General features: G+C 51.3%; 1 protein-coding gene across 7 annotated transcripts in view; it reads right to left on the reverse strand.

Annotated features, from left to right (window-relative positions):
* Shank2 (SH3 and multiple ankyrin repeat domains 2) overlaps window positions 1–27,836 on the reverse strand; it is a 445,086-nt gene that overhangs the window by 296,762 nt on the left and 120,488 nt on the right. For all 7 annotated transcript variants that reach the window (XM_052712831.1, XM_052712826.1, XM_052712828.1 and 4 more), the window contains exon 10: window positions 13,747–13,813. In XM_052712831.1, coding sequence (XP_052568791.1) covers window positions 13,747–13,813 — 67 coding nt within the window. The remainder of the gene's footprint in view (window positions 1–13,746; window positions 13,814–27,836) is intronic.

Raw genomic sequence — 27,836 nt, forward strand, 5'->3', positions numbered from 1 at the left:
TAAACCTGTATTAGGCTACAGCTGAGGCCCACATGTGGCTGAGACTGTCGGCAACTGAGGTCCCCTGAAACCACTGACACATGGTGCTTAATGAGAGGACACATTTTATTTATCCCCCCTCTGAATGCATTTGTGTGTGTATATATACATGTTCATGTGCCAAGATGTACATATAAAGGTCAGAGGACACCCCGGGGTGTCAAGCTTCACCTTCCACTTTCTTAGAGGAAGGATCTCTTGTTCACTGATGTGTGCACCAGGCTGGCTGGCCCACAGGCTTTCAGAGACTCTCCCAACTCTACCTCTCAGCACACCTTAGGAGCACTGGATTACTGATATGCACTATCACAGCTGGCTTTAGGCAGGTTCTGGGGATGGGAATTCAGGTCCTTATTCATGTGTGACAAGTACTTTACCCACTGAGCCATCTCCCAGTCCCTCCCATCGGCCTCTTGATGCAATCAGATAATGCAGTAAATACAAGATCAGAGGCAAGAGATGGGGCCCACACCCTGAGCTCTCCTGGGGGCCAGCTGTCAACTCCTGGAACTCAACTTGCTCCTGAGATAGACTCCTTTGGTCTGCTGTATTTGCTGACATTTGTTACCTGCCCTTCTCCTGTCCCATTCTGTCCTGTTCTTTGGCACAGCACCCTCCTCTGCCTGGCAGGCTTTCGTGTGACCATGTGGCCTAGAACTAGCTATTGACCTAAAACCAAAGAAAGCCACTGAGATCTGGGCTTGGCTCAGCCCCAGCTTCACAGCCCTCTGCCCTCCAGCCCTGCCATGTGCCTCTCTTTATTCTTCCAGATCTAGTTGGAATTTTTTCTCAAAGTTATGTGTATATGCCATGTGCACATGTAAAGGTCAGAGGATAACTTTTAGGAGTTGGTTTTACGTCTATCATGTGGGACCTGGGGACCAAATTCAGGTTGTCTCAAGCTTCTTTACCCACTGAACCATCTTGTCTACTCTTGATGAGTACTTCTGACACACTCACTGCTCCTCCAGGCCTTTCTCCGATCTGAGAAGAAAGGAAAATGAATGCTGGTGGCCACTGTGACTAGTTTGGATGGGCCGATGCCAAAGCCATCTCCCCAGAAGACATGCTGATGCCTGTCTGGCCAGTGAGGACCAGGGCTTTCCTTAGGCGAAGTCACCCCGTTGACATGGAGGAAAGAATTCTGTGAACAGTCTACAGAGAAAGGAGGACCTTCCTCTATGGTACGAGCTGTCAACTTACTCAGTGAGCAGTCCTGAGAGCCTCGTGGGTGTTGGGCACTGTCTTGGCTGGGAACAGTACAGAACACAGACTGATGGAGCCTGATGAAGCAGACAGGCAGACAGGGAGAGAGCTGGTGGACTCAGCGGCTTGGAGGAGCAGGGAAGCCAGGCTGAGCACCTGTCCCAGCAACAAGAGAAAGGGCTACTGGCCTGGACTGAAGGAGAGAACAGAAAGGGCACCCCTGTTTATCCTCTCTAAAATTCTAAGCAGTGTTTCAGCCAGGTTTCAAGCTACACAGAAAACACAGCAGCCAGCATTTAGCCGGGATGCTGATGGAGCTTCAAGTAGGAAAGAATTAGCGGTCGGTCTGGAGACCAAGTCACTCTGAAGGCAGGTCTCTGAACGGGACTGAACAAAGTCAGACCCCAGAGCTAAGTGTTACTTTAACCTCAACTCCCCCCATGCTGGGAGGAGGGGATGGGGGACAAGGACACAGTGCTTACACATCAGCTGGCTGCCCCACCCCACTTTCTGGAGGATTTTCTCTATCAGTAAGACCGTGCTCGGAAAATCACAGAAAGCCACCTTCCTGCCACAGGAGTGCAGGGTCCTCCTAGGCCTGCATGGCACCCTCTAGGAGCCTTCCACTGTGTGAGATCTTGCCGATTACACCACATGACAACAGTGGTCTTGGCCAGGGTGGCCTTGAGCTGAGGATCAGCCTCCGCTTTGATGAACATGCCTCTGACATTGCAGGTAGGTTTCTCTTGCTCTGTCAGAAGCAACCTCCTGATTCTGGAAACTTCCCAGAGCTAGAAGTGGCTCTTTCCCACTGGCTCCCAGGAGCCTGGGCAGGACCACAAAGGAACAAACTGGACAAAGTCCATTTGCAAAAGATTCCTCACTCATTCACACCCTCCCTGCTGCTCCAGCTGAACTCTCTACCCCTCCAGATCATGTGACACCAGCCTCTTCCCAAGAACCATGATGGACATGTCGTGGGTCTGGTCTAGAGGAAGCAAAATATTTTGAGGGCTCTTTATCAGCCACATTGGCATCTTCAGGCCAGCAAAGCCCATTTAGCCATGGCCTCGGGGGATGATGAGATACTGATATGGGAGTCTCTCATGCCTGGCCTGGCTGCCTCAGAAGCTAGGACCCAATAGAGCTGCTAAACCAAGCAGTGACTGCTCATCCCTGCATTTCTTCTGATAACTCCTGCCACTTCGCTGAGCTCTGACTTGTTCTTTTCCGCTGGGTTGGAGTGAGCCCCGTGGAAGTACACGCATGGGGGAAACCCTCCCTCCTCTCGCTACAGCCCCGTGAAGTCTTGCTGTTGCTGCTTATTAGAGCAGAATTAGAAACCTTCCCTCACTCTGTTTAATTCCACCACCACATGCATCCTGCCTACCCCACAGCCCCGTCCACATGGCTGAAATACCTGGACCGCCATAAAGAACCACAAGGAAGAACCCCTACCCCCACCCCACCCCCACTGCCACTTCTGCTGCCCCCATCCCTCTTGCATTTGGGCTCAGCTCTGACCCAGAGAGCCTCCAATCTGCAGCTGTGAGGGGTGAAGGGGGAGAGCTGGGCGTCTGCCGAGGTCCAGAGAGAACATGGCTGGTCCAAGATCACCCAAACAATTCCGGATGGAATCTCATCCTTTCCGGTCCTTCGTCCAATGCTTTTTCTTCAGCTCCACTACCCAGCAGCCCTGTGGGCCTTATGAAGGAAGGTCTTCAAGTTCTAGTGTTGAACATAGGCTTCCCCTGGCTTACTGAAGGCTGAGGGTCCTCACAGAGAGGCACAGGAAGAGCCTCTCTCTCGGCACCAGCTCAACTGGGGCCAACCTGGGTACTGTAGTCACATCCAGGCCTGTCACTGGACATGTTGCCAGGGAAGGCACAGGCGATGGGCCAGGGTGGATCAAAGCTTACAAGGATCCTGGGATTCTAGCAAGACTGTTTATAAACCATGCTCAGGACGCTGCTGCAAGCTCGGAGGCATGACAAGTGTCCCAGCTGCCTGGTAATTATTTGCGAAGCAGTTCTTCAGGGCAAAGCCCAAGAGCTGGGAGCAGGGAGTGAGCAGAGCTGGTCCCTGGTACATATCTAGCCCAGGGTTAAGTGGAACACCTTCCAAAGCCACTGTTTCAAAGCCCAGGAGCTGAGCACAGCAAACACAGAGCCTGAGCCTGAGCCTGAGCCCCATCTAGTCTGGGATAAACTGGGTATCTGATTTCTTTGAGATAAGCCACTCTGCTGAAAGTGGAGAGGGGGCTCTAGTCACTCTGCTTCCTGATTGAGGGTCCCACATGACCAGCTGCTTCAGGTGCCTATCCTCTCCGCTTCCCCTCCATGTTGGGCTGTACCCTTGAACTGTGAGTTGGACAGCCTTCCCCTCCTTCGGCTGCCTCTTGTCAGAGTATTTCGTCACAGCAACAAGAAACTGAGACAGGCAGAGAGTTGGCTCTTAACTCTGAGCAGGCTGGAGGGTCACTGAGGATGGACCCTCTTAGGACCAGCAGGAGCTGAAACTTCAGGGCTCTGCTTAGGCAGAAAATGGCATCTAATCACATCTCCAGCCCCGAGGAGAGCTACACTCTGCTGTCGATGTGTCTTCTGTCAGTTCTTTCTATGTCTGAGATCATGAGGACCGGGGAACTGAATGCACACCAGAGAGAGATCCTGGTGACAGCCACCTGTCCGTCCCAAAGGTCATACTGAGGTCATCTCCACAGCTTTCACCAGGGTTGCTGGGGTCGGGGGAATTTCACAGCCAAGGCTCCTCTCCAGGTGCCCTGCATGCTCAGTGGAGACCCATAGACTCCCTTAGCCTATGAGGATCTCGGGACCAGTGAGCAGCAAGGACCAGAACTCCTTCAACGACATGAGGCCGTTTCTCCATTGTACTTAACTAGCTTTCTTTTTTTTTTCTTTTTTTTTTTTTAAAGACAGAGTCTCACTATGGTAGCCAAGGCTTACCTAAAATTCACTGTATAGTCAGGCTAGCCTAGAATTCACAGCACTCCTCCTTGTTCAGTCTCCTAAGTGCTGATATTACATGGGGGAGCCCACCATGCTTGGCTGTGCAAGAACCTTGGGAACCTGGGAGCGAGCCTCTTCAACCTTCCAGAGGAGCAGAGTTAAAGAATAGGCCTCAGATGTGATGCCAGCATGAAGGGCAAATCACACAGGAAAGGGGAGTGAAGGAATTAAAAACAGGAGGAGGAGGAGGAGGAGGAAGGGGGAAATATGGGGAGGAGGGGGAAGAGGAGGAGGAGGAAGTGGAACAAGAGGAGGTGGGGGGAACAGGAGAGGCTGTCCGGCCTCGCTGACTTCCACTGAGCTCCCGAGGACCCTCAAGCAGAAGCTCAAGGCAGCACCTATGGCTGGAGGCTGGGGTTCAGGCCAGCCAGTAGCCCACAAGCCAGAGCTTTATGCACACTCCCCGTGAGGAGGCTGAGCTCCCGGGACTTAACATCCCCGGAACAAAAACCTTGAGGAAGGAGCTGAAGGACCCTCTGACTGTAAGACCTGGCCCCTGCCTAAGCTCTGAGAGTTGAACGGCTCACAGTGTCTGCAGTGGAGTCTGGGAGAGCCAAGTGTGTGCTGAGGAGGGGTGGCACAAGGCGGCCCCGCTCCCTGCAGGCAGAGGATCCTGGTACACTCAGCCAAATCCTTGAGGTGGGGATGCGGATCTGAGTGACAGGGAGGACAGAAAGACTACCAGTGCTACCTTCCCAGGCTGGCATGGCATCGAGGGGAACTGCAGAGGAGGGACCGCCTGAGGTGAAGGAGGCCGAGGCTCCAGGTGAGTGGCCAGCCGTTGCTAGAGAATCTGCTGCCAGCCACTGAGGCCTACAGGTGTGGGCTGTGCTGAGGCAGATCTGAGGCCTGCAGGGGGCGGGGCCAGGAGAATGACTAGCAAGGGTTAAGGACCACTTGATCTGGCAGACCTCTGTCCACAGCCCACTCCTGCTCTCACGCATGGCTAGGACTAGGGTCTGAGTTCTAGGAGCCTTCCTCTGCTCTGGTCCCTGGTAGGATGGGGGGTGGAGTGGACAGTGAGTGACAGACAGCACGTTCCCATCCCAATCGGATAAAAAGCACTGAAGTCCCAGCACCAGGAAGTCCGATGCAGGAAAATTGCCATGAGTTTGAGGGCAGCCTGGGCTACATCATGGGTTCTAGGCTAGTCTGTGCTGTAGAGTGAGACTCTGACCCCAAATGCAGTCTGGGCATCGGCGGAGCCCACTGCATGTCCGGTGGATGGGGGAGGGGCGCTGGTTCCCCCTCTCTGAGGCCGCCGACACTCCATACCCCTGGAGTTCAGCTCCTTGTGTGTGTGGATTTTAGTCTTTCTCCCTGCCTACCTACGGCAACTGTGGAGCTTCTGTCTGCAAAGTCCTGAAGTTAAAGCTCTTAATGGATAGTTCTAGTACCTGCTGATTGCCCTCGCCTTACCTGCTGGCCCGGGGCCCAGGGCAGTCTAAGAGAACGAGAGGATGAAGGAGGCCAGACAGGATCCAGGAGCCCACCCAAGGCGAAGCACGACCTTGTGGGAGGCTGCTTGGACTCCGTGGTAAGATTTCCCCCCCTCCCCCACCCCTGGCCCAGCCCCTGGCCTCAGAAGACACTGCTCTCCCCTTGGACTCAAGCCGGAGGCAGAGCCTGCAGGCAGAGAGCACACAGACAGCCTGCAGACCAGCCTGGGCCTCAGGTAAGGCTGGACTGATTGATGATAGGTAGGCAGGGCTGGGAAAGATGGGCCGGCCCAAGTAATGGTGGGGGAACGCTACACAGGCAAGAACAAGAACAAACAGACGCTCATCCCAGAATCCAGGTGACCACACTCTCAGGACTATCTTAGCTTTCAAGACTTCCATGAATTTTCTGAGTCCCAGTAGATGCACAAAGTTGAGGTATCTCAAGGGGCCACAGACCCTATGGTTTAAAGGGAGTGAGGGCCAGAGCTCTGTAAATTTCTCAGGGACAGAAACAGTCTAGGTCTGTGCGGACCATCCTGGACAGGGTTTGGATGAGACATCAGACATTCATGAAGACCCAAGCCCTGCTTCCTCCGAGGGTGCAGCCATGTCTGATAGCCACCACCTACTTTTTCCTTCCCAGGTGTTTCGTTTTCCCGGATTTCCCAGAAACTCGTTCCCCTTCCACATAAACGACACAAGGCTGGCTTACTGGTTCAGACCTTTACTGAGAGCTGTCCATCACCTCTTTAACCCCCACCATAGCAAGAGGAACTCTGGAGTGGACAGTGACCACAGAGGAGGAAGCAAGCAGCGGATAACAGCGCTGGGTCTACAGGTCAGGACACCCTGCTATGACAGTTCCAGGAGGTACCCAGCTAAGTCCACCCCAGGCACTGTCCTTTGACAGGGCCGTGGGGGAGGGGCCGCGGGAACCTTTAAACAGCTAGTCAGGCACATCCAGTCACGTCTGAGTTTGAGGATGGGAAGGGTACGCTGCATGGCATCTGCCATAAAAGGGGCCACATTCTGGCAGGCTGTGGCCAGAGAGACAAGTGTTCCATGTTGAAGGGAGCAGCTAGAGACCACAGGGTGAGGGTAGAGGACAGTGGCATGGCCCTGGAGCTTCTGGCGTTCAGGGCTTGCAGGACCTGAAAGTCACAGGCCAGGAAAGGCTCCAGATCAACCCAAAACTCAAAGGCATCTCTCTATGTATGTAGAGGAGGGAGTAGGGGTGCTATACATACACTTCCCAGCAGCCACATATGTCTACTGCTGTCATGGCCTGGATGACCTGGAAAGGAAGGACCAAACCAGGACACATCATGTCCTCACCTATCCCTCACTCGAGCGGCATTCTGATTGGTTGAAGGGAGACCAGACGAGGCAAGCTGGAACAGATGGAGAACTGCTTAGAAGGCACATGGGAGTGCACGTGGACGGGAGCGCACGTGGACGGGAGCGCACGTGGACAGACGGGGACCACGAAGACGAATCACATGGAAGTGCGCACAAGACAGAAGGCCGAGGCCTGCCGCCACACCCTACTAGAACCCAACCCACAGTGCCTCAGGAGCTCGGTGCACACAGCACAGGACAGGCCAAGGATGGCGACAGACCTGAAGGGGACACTCACTCACCCAGGTGAGTTAGAAACCCCAAGTTAAAACATCACCCCCACCGAATGCATCTGCAGCACAGGGATGTCACCAAAAAAGGTGTCACTCGGGTGGCACAGCTTTGCTTTATGACGGGGGGAGAAAACTCCTGGATGGGAGAAGAGGCAGCGAACACAGAACCACAACAAACCACTAGACCAAAGCCTTCAACAGGCAGACAGGAACTAAGACCCCAGTCACAGACAGGCCTGAGCCAGATAGAACCGGATAGAGCCATCAGCCCAGTGCAAGGACTGGGTGGACAAACACACACACACACACACACACACACACACACACACACACACACACACACCATACTTACACAAATTTACATGTCTTTCTACCCCGCTCCCCCAAAGGGCAACAAGAATAGGGTGAGTCCCACCAGCCAGGTCACAGACCATCTGCTTAGAAGCCACAGTGTCTCCAAAGCTTTCTGTCCCCCACCCCTGCTGAACTACTTGTCCTGAAAATATGCTGTGGGAATCTGAAGACAGCTGTGTGATGGCTGCCTGATTCTAGTATCATTCTCCCTTTCCTTGGGGAGGATCATAGAGGGGGAATCCACAGTGGGGGCCCTAATCTATCCCGTTAAATTCAAGGAAATAGGTCACCGGTTGGGGTTTCCTGACAACCTGCTGGAGAGTCTCTCGGTGAACACAAAGGCTCCCATGGCTCACTTCAGATAACCTTGCCTGTTTCATCAGAAGTAGCACATTTCACAGTGAAAACGCCAGGCAAACAGAAACCTCTCAGGTCGGAATTATTTTATTTCCCAGCAGGTGGTATCTTCCAAACAGGTATATTCTCAAAGAACCATCAGTCAAAATAAGCCTGGATTTCACATTCTCACCCCCCTACACACACATAATACTACATTAAGAAATTTGAAAACATCTCCTTCCATCCATCATCTATGCAAATCCACAGAGTAATGATACAGGCTCCCGGTCTGGAAACCTAGCAACCGTATCCAAGTGCTCCTTAGTCAGCTAAGCAGCCACCAAACTCACACACACCTCGGCTCTATGGACTGCTGCGTTGTGACACACACATGCACACAACACACACACACACACACACACACACACACACACACACACACACACACACACGCACACACGCACACACCTCAAGACGAGACTCTCCATAGCTGCAGAAGGACAAGACAGAGGAAAACAAACCTTGTTCCGCTGAAGAAGCACAACCCATGTCATTTAATCCATCTGACAGCGCATCTCCCCTCAGAGCCAGGCAAGAACAAAACCAGCAAAGATTGGGGAAAACAGGTTAGCCGGGTTTTCGGCTTATCAGCGTGCCACATGCTTAATACTTGCATGCTTATTTCGGACGTGGGCTCCCCAGCTCCCCCCTGGCCTTGCTTTTAAGGGAAGCCTTCCTATGGAAGTCATCCTAAGTACTCTGTGGCCAAGGCACCTCAAGCCGGTTCGGCTCATCTGCCCAGCCACAGTTTACTGTGGGTGACAGCAAGCCGGGATTAACTTCGATATTCACAGCCTCTCCCAACCGGCACTTTCTTCCAGCTGGCAGATAAAACAACCTGATGGAGGTCACGTTTAATATTTTAAAGGGCGGGGGTGGGGGGGGGAGGCTTAAAAAAAAAAACCAGCAGCGCAGAATCAGACAAGAGCAGCTCGCACGCCGTGACTGGCTAGCACATCAATGCGCACGCTAAAATGCCATGCCTGCTGGGGAGACAAGCTGTGACCACATGAACTCTGCAGACCTCCAGGTATCCATTCACCAGATGGCTCTGACCACAGCATTATGGCTGCTGTTCCCCAAAGCCACATCTGCACTTCCTAAGTGCTTTGATTTCCCAGAAGCGCACTAGCAAGTGTGGAAAACACAGACTCCCCCATTTAAAGGCAGGGGCAATTTGATTTAACAGGAAGGATTCCCTGATTAACCATGCGAAAGCCAGGGAAGTATTTAGGCACTTTTAGTGACCCCCCAACTCAGAATGTGGAGGACTTTAGACTACCCTAATTCAGATATGTACCCTAACATGACCCAGCAGAGGTGGGGGGATCCCTACTGTCATTTCTTCCTGCATTTCTTCCTCTAGGACTGCATTTCGGCCCCACTCAACACACAGGACTCTGCTCATGAGCAGCGAGGGTTGCCAGACCCAGGAATGGGGACACACTAAGGGACAGGTTTCTTGCTTTCCTCCTCGTTCCTCCTAATTTGGCAGTAGAGCTTAAAACATGAGATTGTAACACGGGAGGGCTAGGGAGATGGCTCAGCCCAAAGTGTGAGGACCTACCTGAGTTTGGATCCCCAGAACCCATGTAAAAAAGCCAGGTACAGAGGTTCATGCTTACCATACCAGTGATGGCAACATGGGAGGCAGAGACAGGAGGTTCCTCGGCACTCTCTGACTAGCCAATTGGTGAACTTTCAGGCCAGTGAGAGTCCCTGTCTCCAAGAAAAGGTAGGTGATGCCTGAGGAACACCACCCAAAGCAGTCCCCTGACCTCCCATGCATGAGCCCAGAGGCACATCCATCATCACAAACCATCACCACACAAAAATACACAACAAAAAGACTGTAAAGTTGAAGCTCCAGACCACCCACAGTGTGTGTCCCATGGTGCCTAAGATCAGCATGGTCGCAGGGTTTTATGCTGAGAAAGGAAGGTGACAGAAAGGCTGGCCCTGGATGGTGAACAGCATGGGGGAGGGTCACTCACTCAGCACACACTACCTGGCACTGTGGGGCAGGCACTGTGGGGTAGGCAGAGTCCAATACTGTTGCTCTGGAGGAGGTAATGGCCCAGAGCCAGGTAGCCATAAAGCAATGAACATGTCATAAAGAGGACAAAAGATATGTCCAAGCCCTGAACTCTGGCCCCTGCAGCTGTGACCTTGGAGATGAGCTTTCTCACGAATGGTCAGTTTAAGGATCTTCAGTGGAAGGTCCTCTCAGCTATAGGACCAGACTGGTGTCCTAAGACAAGGCAGGAAGTTGAGACATGCTGGATGGTAACTTGTCTCCCTGCTGTGACGAACACCTGACAAGAAGCAACTTAAGGAAGGAAGGTTTATTTGACTCACAGCCCCGGGGCACAGTCCATCATGGCGGGGGGGGGGGGGGGGGGGGGGGGGGGGGGGGGGGGGGGGGGGGGGGGGGGGGGGGGGGGGGGAAGACATGGCGTCAGGAGCATGAGCAGCTGGTCACATGGCATCCCCAGTCAGGAAGCAGAGAGAGATGAATGCTGGCGCTCGGATCGTTTTCTCGTTTTTATGCCGTCTGGGCCCCCCAGCGAAAGGAATGGTTCTGCCAGCACTCAAGGTGGGTCTTCCCATATCCAGAATCCTACTCACAGACATGCCCAGAGGTTTCTGTCCATGGTAATTCGAAGTTAGCAATCTCAATAACCACAGAGAGGGTCAGGTTACCACAGACCAGAGACTACAACCATTTGTCAAAAACCCATGAAGGCCAAAGACCACCAGCAGCACCTAGCAGTGGAAAGCACCTGGAACAAACCCTTCCGGAACCTCTAAGAAAGCCCCAGCTGCCAGCGCCTTGATTCTGACCCCAGAATGGCAGAATAAACGCATTATTTTAAACTTCTCAGAAGGTCATTTGTCATCCTTGGGAACTGATGTGTGGCCAATCCTACCGTTTGAATGAGCTCATGCCCAGGCGGGTCCTGAGACACAAAGGTGGATGCCCAGCCTCCGAACCTCCAGAGGATTTCAGCACAGTGATTTCAGCGGCACCTGGACCTATGGGGTCAGACTCCAGAGGCTGCCAGAGTGTCTGCATTCCACACAAGCTCTCCGAAAACCCAAGTCCATCCCATCCTGAACATACACTGTGCAACACTGACTGGGGAGACCGAGAGCTGTCCTGTGCAGGTGAGTGGAGAAGAAATCCATTAAGGGGAGGAAGGAGTGGCTCCCAAGCTCTCTCCAAAGATCAGTTGTCAGCCTGGCCGAAGACATGATGGAGTTGGGGGTGGCAGGACATCAAAATCCATCTAGAACAAATGACCGGGACTGGGGGGAGGGGGCGCGGGGAGGCATTGTAACAGTCAAAGCGACAATATGCACCAAAGGTTGATCTTCTGAAAAGTCACATCTTTTCTCATCAAGCAGCTACTGATCTCTAAGTCATATGACTACTAAGGGGGCAGAGTCCTTTTAACACCTCCCCTAGAGCCTGGGGTGAAACAGGGAACACAGAAGCCATCAATCTCTGAGGCCCCCACCTTCCAAAAAGCCTGGGTGGGGGCAGCTTCTGGACCCACTAATCTGCCAAGGTCTTTCCAGGAGGGGTGGTCAGGGAAGACAGTGTTAGTGGTGGTGGCGATCTCTGACTCAGGCATCTCTGACCCCTCGTGTTTCTGGTCCCTGTGGACATTTAAGGGCAGCACAATCTCTTGTGCTCTGAAGGAGACAGATTGCATCTCCAGCTCCCTGCAGCGGCCTGTAATCTTAGGACACACAGGCTCTTGCTGGGGTCCTGCTCGGGCTCCGGAGAGCAGTCAAATCACCCCTTTCATGAGCCCCCAGCAATGAGTCTTTCCCTCCCAGCCCCCACAGAGCAGTATCAGTTACACCCCCATCTGTGAGGTGTCCTGTAAAGTGGCTGAAACAGCACTAACTTTGGCCTCATGGGACATTCTGGGAAGAAGTTCCCAAGCCTGCCATCTCTCAAAGGGAAGCCATTTCCCTCAGAAATGGTAAGCTCTAAGGAGAAGTTGAAGATTCATCTAGGATCTGTGGACGGGGCAACTGTTTCTGCAGTTGAGAACTCACTTGGCACCGTATGTCAGTGGTTCCCAACCTTCCGAACGCTGCAACCTCTAAATACAGTTCTCATGTTGTGGGGTGACCCCCAACTGTAACAATTATTTTGTTGCTACTTCATAACTGTAACTTTGCTACTGTTGAGAACTGTATTGTAAATATCTGATATGCAGGATATCTGATATGTGACCCCCCCTCCCACAGGTCAAGAACCGCTGCCCTAGGTGAAGATGTGTACATGTGATCAGGACAAGATATCTCTATCAGGTGAGGCACTAGCAACTTGCTTGCTGCCAGTACAAGGCTGGGGCAGGCAAGCATAGAGAACAGCTTGTGAACCTGGGACTCCGCTTGGTTTGAGCTCCACACATATCCCTCTTCTGACAATGCTGATGCTCAGAGCGGGGGACGGGTGCCTGGTTGCACATCAAGATCCACCTCCCCAGTGCAAGGCCCGTCCCGGCCACATTCGATGTGAGACACACATTCAACATGGTGAAGACGTGAAAGCAAGACACAGTGCCGCTCATCCCTGACACCCAAAGTAGGTTGAGGGCACAGGCAGCGAGACGCAGATGCCATCTGCTTCCTCTCAAGGCCCCAAGGACCCCATCCCAGAGCCCCTCCATGGGACAACTCCACCTTCGAGGGCTCACCACTGCTGGTCCAGTGGGACTGCTCCCTGCTGCAGGTCCTGTGGAAGCCCAGTGCTGGAGGACGCAGGCCAGCTGGCTCATCCACTGTGCAAGACTGGGCCCAGCCCATGGCAGGGCGGTGAGAGTAGGGAGGAGCCCCAGAGACGGCCCTCCTGGTTGGCACAAGGGGTACTAGAAAGGGGAGGGGGACACCAAGTAGAGGTGATGGGAGGGTGGGAGAGAGGACCTCACGTTTTTCTCCCTTTAGTCACCACCCGTCAGCTACACATAAGTCTGTGTAACTTCCAATAAGCACATCTAAGCCAGCTCCCCCGTGTGTCTTCAGCTCCCCCATGTGTCTCCGACCCGCACTCCCCTCCCCGCCCCTGTCTCCTGCTTGGTACCCAGACAGAGTCTCTAGCTCGTTAGTGTAGATTTTCTTTTTAAAGACTGGTTTTTAAAGCAGTTTGGGGCTCACAGCAAACTTGAGAGAAAGATATAGAGATGCCCCCAGTCCTCCCCCACATGCACCATCTCCCCCAGGATCAGTATCACCTGCTGATGTCGCTAGACCCTCACCATCTGCAGAAATGTATAGTGACAGGCATACATTTTAAATCAATCTTGGGGAAAACCAAGAGACTTGAACCAGGTGGGAACCCTAGACCAAATCCCAGCAGAACTCAAACATGCCTGCCCCTGAGGCCCTAGACACTTTAGATGTCCCTGTAGCAGGCACTGTCAGGAGAGCAGAGAGTGGTACTCGTCAAGGGAGGTGTATTGCGTAGCTCCCAAGGTCTTCACAACCCTCCCCACTATCAGGGGAGGACACCCAAAGCATGCGGGTGCCGCTGGTGCCTCTGGTAAGTTTTGCGGACAGCTGGCTCTGCAGCAGCCCCAGGAGGATCTCAGATGGCAATGGCTGTGGTTTCTTGCCAAGCCTACTCACCAATGTCTGTTTCCTTGTGGTTCTTGATGTACTCTGCGAGTTCAAAGTTCCCCGCTATTATTGCCACCTGCAGAGTGAAAAATCACAGAATTCAATGTCAGCTGCACAGCCATGGGTTTCTATGTGCTTATGTCATCCAAAGCTGTCCTCATTCCGTGTCTATTGCTGTGATGGACACTTAGAGAAGAAAGAGTTTATTTGGCTTACAAGTCTGGGCTACAGTTGTAAGAAATGGGTCTCAAGAAAATGACCACACAACCCAAAGTACTTCAGCTGGGCAAAAGCTGCACTGGCTGAAGCAAGCCAGCAGCAGGAGTCCCAGTGGGTGTTTATTCCTAATGGAAAGGAATCCTGTGCCTCACCAAGCAGCCAGAGCTCAGCCTCACATTTGTACTTGCCTGACTGGCTAATAGGAGCACAGTTTCTAGGGAGAAATAAACCTTGAGTATACATTTTGATTTCAAGAAATGCTAACCATGGCAGAATTTGAATTTCTGCCAAGTGGCTTCTTTACACTTTTTTAAATGTAGTTTTGTCTTAGTTGATTATTGGATAGAAAAGATGATACATCTTGTTTATATTTTCTCCACAGCCTCTTACTGAGGGGAAACTGAGACAGGAACTTAGAGCATCAATCCACAATCAGGAGCAGGGGGAGAATAAATGCATGGACACTTGCTTGCTTCTACTGAGCTCAACTTCTTGGCTCTTACACTATTCAGGACTCCCTGAGTAGGGAATGGTGCTGCCCACAGTAGTCTAGGACTTCCCACATCAATTAACAATCAAGAGAATACCCACAGGTCAATCTGATCTAGATTAGCCCTCTCTTCCCAGGTGATTCTAGATTGTGTCAAGTTGACAATTAGAGCTAACCATCACAAAGGCCCGAGCCAAGGGATGCTTGCCCATCAATACTCAGCAGCTTCATCAGGAAGTTTTCGTTCCACTGCAGCTTTTGCGTGTGGGCAACTGTCTGTCCCGAGGCATGGGGACTATCTGCGGCAGTGGTGGGGAGGGTGATCACCAGGGGCTCAGTCTGTGAACTCCCCACTATGGACTGTGTCCTATATACTTAGGAGGCTGGGATGCTACCTCACCCACACCCCGGAGTTCTTTTGTGAGGGTTAATTATGATTGCCAACCTGACAGGGAGAATCTAGAACCACCATGGAGACAAGCCTCTGGGCATGTCCGAGGGAGTTTCTAGATTGGGTTCATTGAAGTGGGAAGACCCACCCTGAATGTGGGCGGCATCATCCCATAGGCTGGGATCCCTGGCTGAACAAGAGAAAGCGAGCTGAGCACTGGCACCATGTTTCCTGACTGCAGATGCAATGGGGCCAGCTGCCTCACACCCTCCCCGTCATGATGGGCTGTATCCTCAACCTGTGAGCCAAAACCCAGCCTGGCCTCCTTACACTGCTTTTGTCGGGTAGTCTGTAACAGCAACGATGAAAGCAACTGATAGCCCCATCTTTCTGATTAGACCCAAGTCCTCCAAACGGAGGAGAAAGTGAGGCCTCTGTGGTGGTTTGAAAGAAAATGGCCCCCAAAGGGAGTGGCCCTAGTAGGAGGCGTGACCTTGTTGGAGGAAGTGTGTCACTGTGGGGGGCAGGCTTTGAGGTCTTTTTTTGCTCAAGGTTCCTCAGTATGACAGACAGTCAACTTCCTGTTGCCTCTGAGTCAAGATGTAAGGACTCTCAGCTCCAGCACCACGTCTTCCTGCATGCTGCCATGCTCCCCACCATGATAATAGACTGAACCTCTGAAACTGTAAGTGATCCACCTCCATTAAATGTTTCCTTTATAAGAGTTGCCACGGTCATGGTGTCTCCTCACAGCAATAGAAACCTACTAAGACATCCTCTAAACACTCTTAATGGTCCCGGAGCACAAGCTCACAAGCTGTTTCACCCCAGACACGCACCCAGCCTGAGTGCTGGGGACGCAGCTCAGTGATAGAGAGCCTGCCTAGCATGTGCGATTCCCTGAGCCCCACCTGAAGCCCCTTCTAAAGCAGATGTGGCAGAACAGGCTATCATTCCAGTGCTCAGGAGGTGGAGGCGGGAGGATCTGAAGTTCAAGGTCATCCTTGGCTACTTAGTGAGTTTGAGGCCAGCCTGGGCTACGTATACCCTGTGATAGAAAGAGATAGAGGGAGTAAAGAAAGGAAGGGAGAGGAAAGAGAGTGAGCCTGACTAAAAATCATCCCAGCATAGCTCTGTAGTCCTGCTGCCTGCCACCTGACATTCAGGAGCAGCCAGGCAGGTGACACCACGGATCCAGTGGATGGTCCTGGATCCCCAAATGGGCCCAAGCCAGAGACCCCTTAGCCAATGCCTATACTGCTCTAGAGCCTCTGGGATGGAGCCTGTATAAGTACACCCACAACAGAACCATGAGATGCAGGTTCATCACACCTACGCTGAGTCATATACACCTACACTGAACTGACGTCAGGTAGCAACATAAGGAGGCCCTGTGGACAGGGTTTCCCTAGGAAGAAGTAATCATCAAGGCTGCAGCATTGACCTCTTCTTTACAGATTTTTCACTTGCCCAACCCATAATCGCATGACCAGCTCCATAGAAAGGTTTGTTTTACACACGCCCTAAAGATGCCTGCTGACTTAAGAGGAGCCACCACAAGCTGAAAACATGGTGGGTCAGATGGGAACTGAGTATGTTTAATCTGCTAACACTAAGGCTCAGCTATGCAGCACAGTGCAGTGCCAAGGATCACCCTTGGGATCCTGTGGCTGCATGAGAGCTGAGCTCAAGCTGCTGCCCAGCTGTAAGCTCATGTCACAGACCCCAAAAGAGATCAAATCCTCAAATCCAAAGGACACTTGGTACTGAACGCCTGTTGCATTCACACCATTTCAAAGCTGTAAAACTGGAAGCTGAGCCTGTACAAGCCAATCTCTCTCTCTCTCTCTCTCTCCCTCCCTCCCCCTTCCCTTCCTCCTTCTTTCCCCCCATCTCTGCGTACAAATGAATCTCCAGTTTGAAGACTCACTTGCATGCTAGATGTATATGCCTGGGTGTAAGAAATGGGTCTAGGAATATGCTAGATAGTTCTATGTCAACTTGACACAAGCTAAAGTCACCAAAGAGGAGGGAACATCAATTAAGAAAATGTCTCCATAAGACTTGGCTGTAGGGCACTTTTTAAATTAGTGATTGATGGGGAGGGCCCTGCCCATTTTAAGTAGTGCCACCCCTGAGCTGGTGGTCCTGGGTTCTATAAGAAAACAGGCTGAGCAAGCCATGGAAAGCAAGCCAGTAAGCAGACCCCTCCATGGCCTCTGCATTAGCGCCTGCCTCCAGGTTCCCAGCCTGCTTGAGCTGCTGTCCTGATTTCCTTTGATGATGAACAGTGATGTGGAAGTGTAAGCCAAATAAACCCTTTCCTCCCCAGGTTGCTTTGGTCATGGTGTTTCATCACAACAATAACAACTCTAAGACAGGTCTCAAGAAAATGACTACACAGTATTTCAGCAAGGCGGAAAGTTCTACTTCTGCAGAAGGTTATTCTTAAGCAAGGGCCCCCTGGGATTTTATTCCTAATGCAAATGGGTCTTCTGTCCCACGCTGGGTGGTTAGAGCTCCACCTGTCATTCTTTACAGGACTGGCTGACTTAAAGCAGGACAGCTGATGAGCAGAATGCAATTTTGAGCAGAGACTGCAACCTTGGGCATGTATTTTGATTTCAAGAAGTGCTGACCCTGAAGGAATTTGAGTTTCTTCCAAGTGGTTTCTTTAGATTATTTTAAGTGGAGTTTTGTTTTGTCTGACCTTTTGATAGAACAAGCCAGGTGTGGTCACACACGATTTTACCCCCAGCACTCAGGAAGGAGGCAGAGACAAGTGGATCTCTGTGAGTTCGAGGTCAGCCAGGACTATGCAGTGAGACTCTAACTCAGAAAAGACATTTCCCGTGTGTGTGTGTGTGTGTGTGTGTGTGTGTGTGTGTGTGTGTGTGTGTGTGTGTGTGTGGTGTGGTGTGTATGTGTGTGTGTGTGTGTGTGTGTGTGGTGTGCACCTGTGTGTGCACACACATGCACGTTTTTCTTGTTGGTTCTGCCCATCAAGAACTCAGTGAACACAGATGTTAGGACTGGGATTGGGATGTAGATGGCTTTGAAACTGTTATGAACTGCAAAGACTGTAAAATTGGAAGTATTGTAAAATTGCAGTATGCACTGGAAATATGAATTTTAAGGGGATTCATTTTCTCTTATCTGTAGAACCTAGACAATATATTAAATAAACACATATTCAATATGTATACTATGTATTACATATACTTTAAACATGTGTGTATATAGATATATGTTTAGATACAGGCTTAGCATGTCTATGTCTATGTATAGATATACACTTGGCATGAAAGTGGGAGTGTTTGGGAAAAGGAGGGGAAAGTGACTCAGGGAACAAGGTCGAGGAATGGGGTGGAGAAGACCAAAGACATAACATGTATATGTGTGAGAACACCACAGCGAAACCCATTACTTTGAACAATGAATCCGAACTAATGAAGATACCAATGGAGGCGTGCTCTCAGCTGGAGAGGAGGGGGCACCCGAGGGGAGCTTGGGAAGCCCATCCCCACTCTAAAGCAGCACACAGCTGACTGGAAATGAATTCTGGCACTCTGTGAAAAGTGGACCTGGCAGGTGACGGAACTGAGTAGCAAACTGAGGAAGTTTCTGGGCATGGCAGTGAAGGAGCCCTTCCCACTGCTCACAGTGACATGCAAAGGACACGATGGGACCACCAGGCAGAAAAAAAGGCCAGAATGGGAGGTGTGGCAGCTTCGCAGCCTGTCCTGGTGGGCAGAACGAGAAGTCCATTCATCCTGCAGGAAGGAACAGCCGCAACATGGCTGGAATGTCACCGCCTAAAGGACTCATGGGATTACAGGGACTGAGGAGATGCTGCCACCTCAGCTACCAAGGCTGAGGCCTCCATGAGATTCTTCGTGAAGTAATTATGTCTGCTATGCAAATGAAGTTGATGTAAATATTTATGAATTGCTTGCACGTTTCTCTCTGGGGAACCTCTAGGAAGCAGCGGCCACCCAACCCTCTCCATCACTGCCTGCCCATGCTTCCCAAAGATGTCTGAAGAGGGAGGAAAGCCAGGGACAGAGCTCCACAGCCCACTGTGGCTGTAGGGCTAGATGTGAAAGAAGGTCTCCACAATGTTTGTCAGTGAGAATAGCTCAGACTGAGCACAGATGTCATAGGCACTTGTTCCACACACTGTTGTGAGCTGCTGAGCAGAAGAGAGGGGAGACAGCAGGAGTAGGTGACCGGTCTATCACAGAGTGCCTGTGCCTGTTAGTTTTTGTCAGCTTGGCACAAGCTAGAGTCATCTGAGAAGAGGAACCTCAACTAAGGTGATGCCTCCGTCAGATTGGCCTGTGGACAAGCTGTGGTGTAGTTCCCTGACTAATGATTGATGTGGGAGGGCCCAGCCCGTGGTAGGTGGTCCTGAATTATATAAGAAAGCGGGCTGAGGAAGCTATGGAGAGCAAGTCGGTAAGCAGAATTCCTCCATGGCCTCGGCTTCAGTTCCTGCCTCCAGGTTCCTGCCTTGAGCTCTTGCCTCGATGTCCTAGATGAACTGTATGCTAACCTGTGAGCCAAATAAACTCCTCCTCCCCAAGCTGTTTATATATATATATATATATATATATATATATATATATATATATATATATATATATATATATATCATGTTTTTATCACAGCAACAGAGAAACTAAGACAGCACCAAAGCCAAGGTACCGGCTCTAACCTCTAATCAGGGCCAGATCCTCTCCTAACGGGCAGGGCAAAGGATGTGCTACTACATTCAACTGCCCACATATTTAACAAGGCAGGCTGTAAGAGCAGCAGGCTGTTGCTCACGCCCAGTCACCAGCCCTCTCCATCTTGTCTTTTCCTGGCATGAGGCCCCTGTGATGTCCACAGTAGGTGGGGACCCTTTGAGGATACTCCAGGCACCTCCCAAGAGACTGTCAGTGGGACTCCTTCATGGAGAGCCAGGGTAGATCAGGCCCAACCCCAGAGCCCAGGGGGAGTTCTACCCTCTGTATGCATGGGCTCTGGGAACCCTGAGGACTCAGGACACTCAGTGAGCAGGGACACCCCCTCCTCCAACAGGACCCTCTATTGGCTGAGGCAGGAAAAGGTGCTGGCTCCTGTCCATGGAGCCACCTGGCCAGCAGAGCATCCAGGAAATGAGTCACCCGAGAAGGCACAGCTCCCATGTCACTGGATCCACTAGCTACGGGGAGGAAGAGATGTGTCATCTGTTTTCATACCTCAGAAACTGACAACCGTCTTCCCTGTGGCGCCTCAAACGCTTACACTTAACATTAATTTTGTCTCACGCTCTTTGAAGCACAGCTTCAGAATCCGTAACCTGCCAATCACACCCTACGAGGAGTCGGGCTCACAGGAAGAAGACTACACTCAGCCTCGTGGGTGAGGTTGAGACCACGCCTGGGGAGGATGGCAATGCTGTCACAGGTAGCGTGTAGACATCCCAGCCTGTTCCATAGAGCTCAGAGAAATACCACAGGCAGGTCCTCCCCAAGCCCTGCACCCTGCCAAGCCCTGAGACCTCCTTACATCCCCAGAGCAGCACATCAGTGCTTTAACCAAGGAGATAGACCGCCACCAGAAGCAGCCCTTGAAAGTCCCAGCTCTCTCCCTCATGACTGAAGCAGCCCTTGAAAGTCCCAGCTCTTGATGCTTGCTTCCATTTTCTCATTGTTATGGTTTCAAGGAATCCCTTCACCTTCTGGGTCCTGTGCCCACCCCATCAGAAGAGTTTAGGGTTTGAGAGGCAATAAGGTCCTGCTCATCTTGATGTCTCTCGTACAGCATACCCCACCAGCCTTAGAACCAAAGACTCAAGGAGGAGGCAGTGGGCGGAATCAGGGCACCATGGATGGACAGTGCCTGAGGCGAGAGTGTGTGTGTGTGTGTGGGGGGGGGGTCCTGTGCAGGAGGCCTTGCTGAATGCACAGAAGTCAGGTGTGTTGCCAGCCAGGGGTGGAGACAGTGCAGCAGCTGGAGCTATCCTCTCAGAGCCCTACAGATGTGTTAGCTGCCACACCAGCCCACAACAGGGCACCTGCCTGTTTCCTCACTGGGGTCACTATGAACTTGCTTTGTGCAAGACTAATGTGTCTCTTGGGACTGCCCTTGAGAAGTGTGCTTATCAAAGCCACACTCTGTCTTTGGACTTCAGCCTCCAATAGCTACAAGAGTTTAATGTGTGTGGTTCATATGCCAGTAAGTCTCTTGGGTAATGTCCCTCCTGCTCCAAATGTCCAGTAGGAGAGAATGCAGAGCTCCACAAAACGCAACTAACAAACCTGGCCATGGCTTGAGAGGGGAAACAAAGTATTTTCTCTGAGTATTTTTTGTAGCAACGAAGATGTAAAGAATGGAGAATGTCACCCTGGGCCTTGCCTCCTTATTCTCTGGATCTACCGCTGGAGGGCAGTTAGCATCCTGAGGTCACTGGCTCCCTACTGTGTAGGAAAGGGCATTCACTTTGCACTGTGGATCTGAGCTTGCTCAAGTTAGGCCACAGTGGCTCCCCTCCTCATTGCTCACTCAACAGCCTCCTCCTAGACCCACAGCCAGAACACAGAGGAAAGCCACTGTGTACTCCGTCCTGCTCCAGCTTAGGAGAATGTACCGCGGCCAGCAGATGGCTTTGAGATTCCTGCCTCCATTCTCATGACCGAGGAAAAGCTCCTACAGAGAGGAAGAGGGAAGCTCAAGGCAGCCACATCTCATCTCTTGTCCTCCTGGTGGACACAGCAGCCTCCGTTTCAGAGGCCGACAGCCACTCGGGACACAGCTGATATACAAAGACCTGGGAGCTGGGTGAGGATGTTTAAACGTGAGCTACTTGGTGAAGAGGTTGAGTGGCACCTGGACCAGGAAGCTCAGAGACTGCTGACCACCTCAGACAAACTCCACAGGAGTCTTTGCCCATCTCTAGGCTAAGGCCTGTAGGGTCTACACAACAATGTCCTGGGACTTGAAATTTCATGTTTATGACCTAGAGGTCCTGTGCACTCTGGGACAACTGTGACAGGACTGAGGAGATGGAGCCCACCCTGGGCTGTGATGGTTACTCTGATGGGCCATCTTAGGGAACTAAGAGCCAGACCTTGACCACATACCCAAACCCATAAACACGTGCACACACACACACACTACACACTAATAAACAAAGATAAAATTCAGAAGAAAATGCATCTGTGGATGAGCATGCATAGGCACCTTCCCTAAACACTCAATTTTCCTATCATTTACATACTGACAGGTATCATAGGTCAGCTAGAGGTGATCTGAAGCACCCTGAGCATGCAGGCCCCATTCAACACTGCTTCCTTAGGGAAAGTAGCTGGACCCACCCCTTTCCTCCTTTTTCCTGTGGCTGTGAGTTGGTCTGCTCTGAAGACACTCGCATCCCCAGGGCCCACCTACCCTAAAACACATGGACTATATGTGATGTAAACACCACACAATTAAATAACTGAGAATTTCATTTTGACACCTAAAAGGTTTTTTTTTTTTTAAATCAAAAGGTGTTTACTTTGCTAGAACAATCCCAAGAGCAGCTACCTGAGTTCTCTCACCCATGTGTAGGGACAACTGGTATCACTGGGGAGGAAAGGGTTTATTAGGCTTACACTTCAGCATTGTTGTTCATCAGGAAGGAACTTAAACGGGGCAGGATTCTGGAGGCAGGAGCTGATGCAGAGGCCATGGAGGGGTGCTGCTTACTTCTCGTGGGTTACTTCCCATGGCTTGCTCAACCTGCTTTCTTTTTTTTTTTTTTTTTTTTTTTTGGTTTTTCGAGACAGGGTTTCTCTGTGTAGCTTTGCGCCTTTCCTGGAACTCGCTTTGGAGACCAGGCTGGCCTCGCACTCACAGAGATCCGCCTGGCTCTGCCTCCCGCGTGCTGGGATTAAAGGCGTGCGCCACCACCGCCCGGCTCAACCTGCTTTCTTATAGAACCCAGGACCAGCAGCCCAGGGATGGCACCATCCACTGTGGACTGGGCCCTCCCCCATTGATCACTAAATGAGAAAATGCCTTACAGGTGGATCTCATGGAGGCATTTCCTCAACTGAGGCTCCTTCCTCTGATGACTTTATCTTGGGTCAAGTTGACACAAAACCAGGTCAGTGCATACCTGATGTTGACCACTGGCCACATGCATCAAGCCATTTGGGTTAAAAGCCTGACCACAGCTCAGCTGTGTTTACGGTTCAAGTCCCTCTTCCATTTGGTTCTATGTCCCCTAATTTCCATCTAGGGACACTACTCTGCTCCAACTGTTGTCTAATTGCTTAGGCAACATGTACCATACCGCAAGAAGGCAAGCCCTGGGCACCAGCAAATGTCCTCAGCAGTCACATGGGCAGTTAGCACTCTTAATTACTTTTTGATGGAGCCATTGACACTGTAGAACAGGCACGGGACACTATAGGGTTGGGGTTTAGGTTGGGGGTTGCTGGGGGTAGGACACGGACCCCAGCCTCACATGGTGGCTCTGCAACATCTTCTCTAGAGGTCTTCATTCCACACCTGTTGCTGCCCTAGGGCTGGAGTCAGCCCAGCTATGTGGCCGGGAATCCAAGCATTTTGAGGCCAATCCTCCCAGACTCCCTTGTCTCTTAGACACAACCTGTCTCCTGCCAGGAGAACGTTTAGTCACAGCTTCCTGTACAGGGACTAAGGGATGCCACTCACCCACCCACAGCCACCACCCATTCCAGAGCCTTTCTGGAGAGCAGAAGAAGGCGGCCAGGGACTTTCTACAGCTAAGCCTTTTGGTACTGCACCTGCCTTGAAAGCAAGCACAGGAGGCTTGGGTGTAGGAAAAGACCTCAGCTCAGTGACTGACAGCTGCAGGCCCCTCCTAAGCAGTGTGCCTCTCACTTCCAAGATGCCCTACTCAGAAAGAACCACATAAGAACTATGTTTTGGTAGGGTTTTGTTGTTGTTGTTGTTGTTGTTTTTAAAGACTTTCAGGAGTCTATGTCAGGGTCTAGAGACACCTCCTGGTCTCAGCAACCAGTTTTCCATGGCCTCTCTGGCACTTCCTGGGTACCGTCTGCCCACTTGAAAAGCCCTTCCACGATTCCTGATGGGCTGATCCAAACGCTGAAGGCTGCTTTTAAACCCAGTGCTTGGTCTCCTGGGGACACTTAACTGCGGCTGAGACTCATCTCCAGCGCACAGACCAGCCGTTCCCAGATCTGCCGGTGTATGTCAGCAGACTGTATGCACCCCTCCCAATCCCTTAGCAACTACATACTGGCACCTCACATTTTAATTCCTTCGGTTATGATTCACGGTGCCATCTGTGGACAGATAATGAGGGACAATAATCCGAGAATAGCCATCAAGGCACGTATGCAGCAGTTTCAGGGTTAGTGCCTGCAAGCTGCTGGGAGGGGTCGGAGCTACACCAGGACAGGCCTTGCACCCATCCACTACTCAAACTGGACCCAGCAGACCTGGGGATGACACAAGGCCCATCTGACGTCACACCACCAGCCGTCCTCAGTTACAGGCAGGAGGGTGTGGGAACACAATCCAGGAAAGAATCACAGGCAACAGGCCTCAAAGCAGAGCACAGGAAACCTGCTGAGCCCCAGGAGAGCACCCACCTCTGCCTTCTAAGCAGGCTGGATGAGTGGACAGTGGACAGTCCTCTGGGCTGTGACAAAGGAGGTGTGTCCCTCCAAGCCTGAATAAGCCCAGCAAATAAAGATATGTGGTTTGGTTATACCTTAAAACTGTGGTCAAGGTCACACTTTAAAACTGATTGGCCATTTGGCTAGTGACACTCATTTTCTGCGTTCTCCTACCTCCTCTGATTTGGGAATGTAACTCTGGGCCCATCAGGCATGTGTTTGCATGGTCTTCCATGTCCTTTCCCATCCACACTGTGCTCACCAATCAGATCCTAGGCTATGAAGTCTTGCAGAAAAGGATCAGAGGAGTATGCAAAAGTGCTAATCCTCTCTCCCAGGGGTTTATGCAAAGCCAATGCAAACCCACAGGCGCACCTTCCTGTGAATCAGGGGGATAAACAAGCTTGGTAGGCTGCCTTGGGGTGCGGTGGCCAGTCCAATAACCAAGCCCCTGTGACATTTCATGCTGGGTTTAATCTGGGAGCCAGGGAGAGGTCAGGCAGGTGTGTGAGAACAGCCTAGCAGGAATGAGGAGGAAGCCCAGACCCAACAGCCCCTCTACACCTCCTCTGCTGACCTGTCACATGGTCACACAGGAGAAAAGCATGTGGCGTTTCCAAGCTGCAAAGCCAGCTAAGTCCTGGCATCTACAGCATTCACACACACACACACACACACACACACACACACACACACACACACACACACGCACCATCAACCTTTCATGCAGGGAACACAGCAAGCTTCAGAAATGATTCCCAGAACTCTAACGGAGGCTGGTTGACTAGAGCGAGGATGCTGTGAGAATTACCCACCTGTGTCACTGAATGGCAAGAAGGCCCCCCTTCCCCCAAAGCAGTGCTGCCATGCACACAGAGAGCAAACACTCACTGGACCCGGGGGCTTGCAGTGCTTCCCCAGGGGATGACTTCCTGGAGCTCTGGAAAGATGGAGCCCAGCATGCCCCTGCACTGTGACATCTCCCTCTATAAAGAGACACACCATCCCCACTGTGCATGGGGTTTGGAATGTGCAGGCCAGCCGGCCATGGTGCATCGTGGGGGGCACCATTTGACTCTTTAAATGGAAATGAAGAGGTGAAGATGGCCAGAAAGAGGCACTGTGCATTGGGACCACTTTGAGGGCAGAGGACGAGTCACCTCTTGGCCCTGTGGACACTGAAAGCCCACAGTCTGGTCCAAGAGACATACATGCAAGGTTAAGGCTGCGCCTGATGTCCAAAGGCTGCCGGCCAGTATTTTAAATGCCTTCACTCTGTGAGGCACCTGACCTGAGAGAACCCAATTGCTAAACCCAGCTGTCGCCAGGGTTACCACAGCAGGTGGTCCCCAGCTCCCAGGAGTGAGTTCTCTGAAGAGAAATTTCAAGTCACCTCAGAGCACCTTAGGTATAGGCCCAAAACAGTGAGCCTTCCCTACAGAGGGAACCAGAAATAGATGAAAGATGATCAAGTTCTTGGACCACAAAGTCATCAGCCATGCTTAGTACTGGCAGGTGGCCCAGGTACAACCATCATGTGAGTCCCCTCTTTCATTGATTACAAGACACAAGGGAATGTCCTTCAGGTTTGTCTAGCCAAAGCCTGAGGCTCACTGTGACCCTCCTCCTCAGTCAGATGAATGGAATTACAGGTGGGTCTAGAACATCTGGTGTGGATCTATTATATACTGTGTTTGAGTGTCTTGCTTGAATATTGATCTGCATACCACACATGTGTCTGGTACCAGCAGAGGCCAGAAGAGGGCACCAGATCCCCTGGAAGTGGAGTTACAGAGGGTTGTGAGCCACCATGTGGGTGCTGAGAATCAAACTCAGGTCCTCTGGAAGAGCAACCAGTAATCTTAACTGCTGAGTCATCTCTCCAGCCCGATGAATATCTTTTATGCAATTAATCAAGAGTTACTAACCAAAACTCTGTGACTGACAGTTTTCAAAGCCACAGAGACTATGGTGTACGTGTTGTGACAAGGCTCAGCTTCTAGTCATGTTTAAGTTTGCTCACTGTCTGGCTTTGGCCATGTAACTTACCATCTCTGAGCCTGTTTCCCCACCTGTAAAAAGAGGCAAAAACATACCCTGTCTTGGAGGCATTGTTTTCAATCCCAGTGACATAGTAACTTATGTTCTCCTGGACCTTCAATAAACCACAGTGGTTATGGTTATGTTTTGAAACACTCCGATACATGACAGAGGTGTGTGTTTTATCTTTTTAAAATCGTGTGTGTGTGTGTGTGTGTGTGTGTGTGTGTGTGTGTGTGTGTGTGTGTAGCTTGCCAGAACTCAGGTGTTTTCATTTACCACGCTCCACATTATTTATTTGAGGCAGGGTCTCTCACTGAGCCCAGAGCTCACCATTGGCTCAGGCGGCTAGCGACCTTGTCTCTGCCCCTCAACAATGGAGAAACAGATGGGCACTGCTCTGTCATGCCTGGCTCTCTAGTGGTGCTGGGGTTCCAGCTAGGTCCTTGTGCCTGTATGGCAAGCACTGCCTAGGGAAGGGGGAGTAAACAACCACCTGTGGGAAGGAAGAGAAGAGAGAAGAAAGGAGAAGGAGAAAGCTGGGGCTTTCATGTTCCTATTCTGCTTCATAGCTTAAACTTCAAAATGATGCAAATATTTCACATACTGATAAACCCAAACTAAAAACTTATAAAGAGCAGCCAGTAACAATCAAGTAAGATTAAACAAAGGACTCTCCACGTGCCTGTGGCTGCCAGCCTATATAAATACAGATGCACTCCAAATAACTTGTAATCACACTCATCTAATGCACAGCCCAGGGGGACATGCCAGGGACAAGGCCACTGGAAATGTAACTGAGGCCCACTCAGCAGCCCACAGCTTTATTGTCAGAAGTATCTTTCCAGTGTGGAGTAGGATGATCGGAGGCAAGGAAGACACTTGGTTTACAAGAGAGACTTTCAGTGGGGTGAGGCAGCTCAGACCTGCAATCCCAGCACTGGTAGGCTGAGGCAGGAGGACTGCTGGGAGTGTGAGGCCAGCACAAGCTACATAGTGAGTCCCATGTCAGTCTGGGTCACAGAGTGTGCTTCTGTCTCAATAAGAGGGAAAATGGAGACCAGCAAGATGGCTCAGTGGCGAAGGTGCTTGCTGCCAACCCGGAGGACTGAGGTTGGTCTCTGGTACCCACAGGTAAGAGAGAACCAACTCCTGCAAGTTCTCTGATCTACACACACACACACACACACACACACACACACACACACACACACACACACACACACAAAACAAGTGTAACAGATTTTGGAAAAAAAACCCAGAAAACAACAATTAAAAACAAAAAGCAAAACCCAAATAC

Source organism: Peromyscus californicus, unplaced genomic scaffold (assembly GCF_007827085.1).
Source record: "Peromyscus californicus insignis strain IS unplaced genomic scaffold, ASM782708v3 Scaffold_4__1_contigs__length_199733344, whole genome shotgun sequence".
NCBI classification, from domain to species: domain Eukaryota; kingdom Metazoa; phylum Chordata; class Mammalia; order Rodentia; family Cricetidae; genus Peromyscus; species Peromyscus californicus.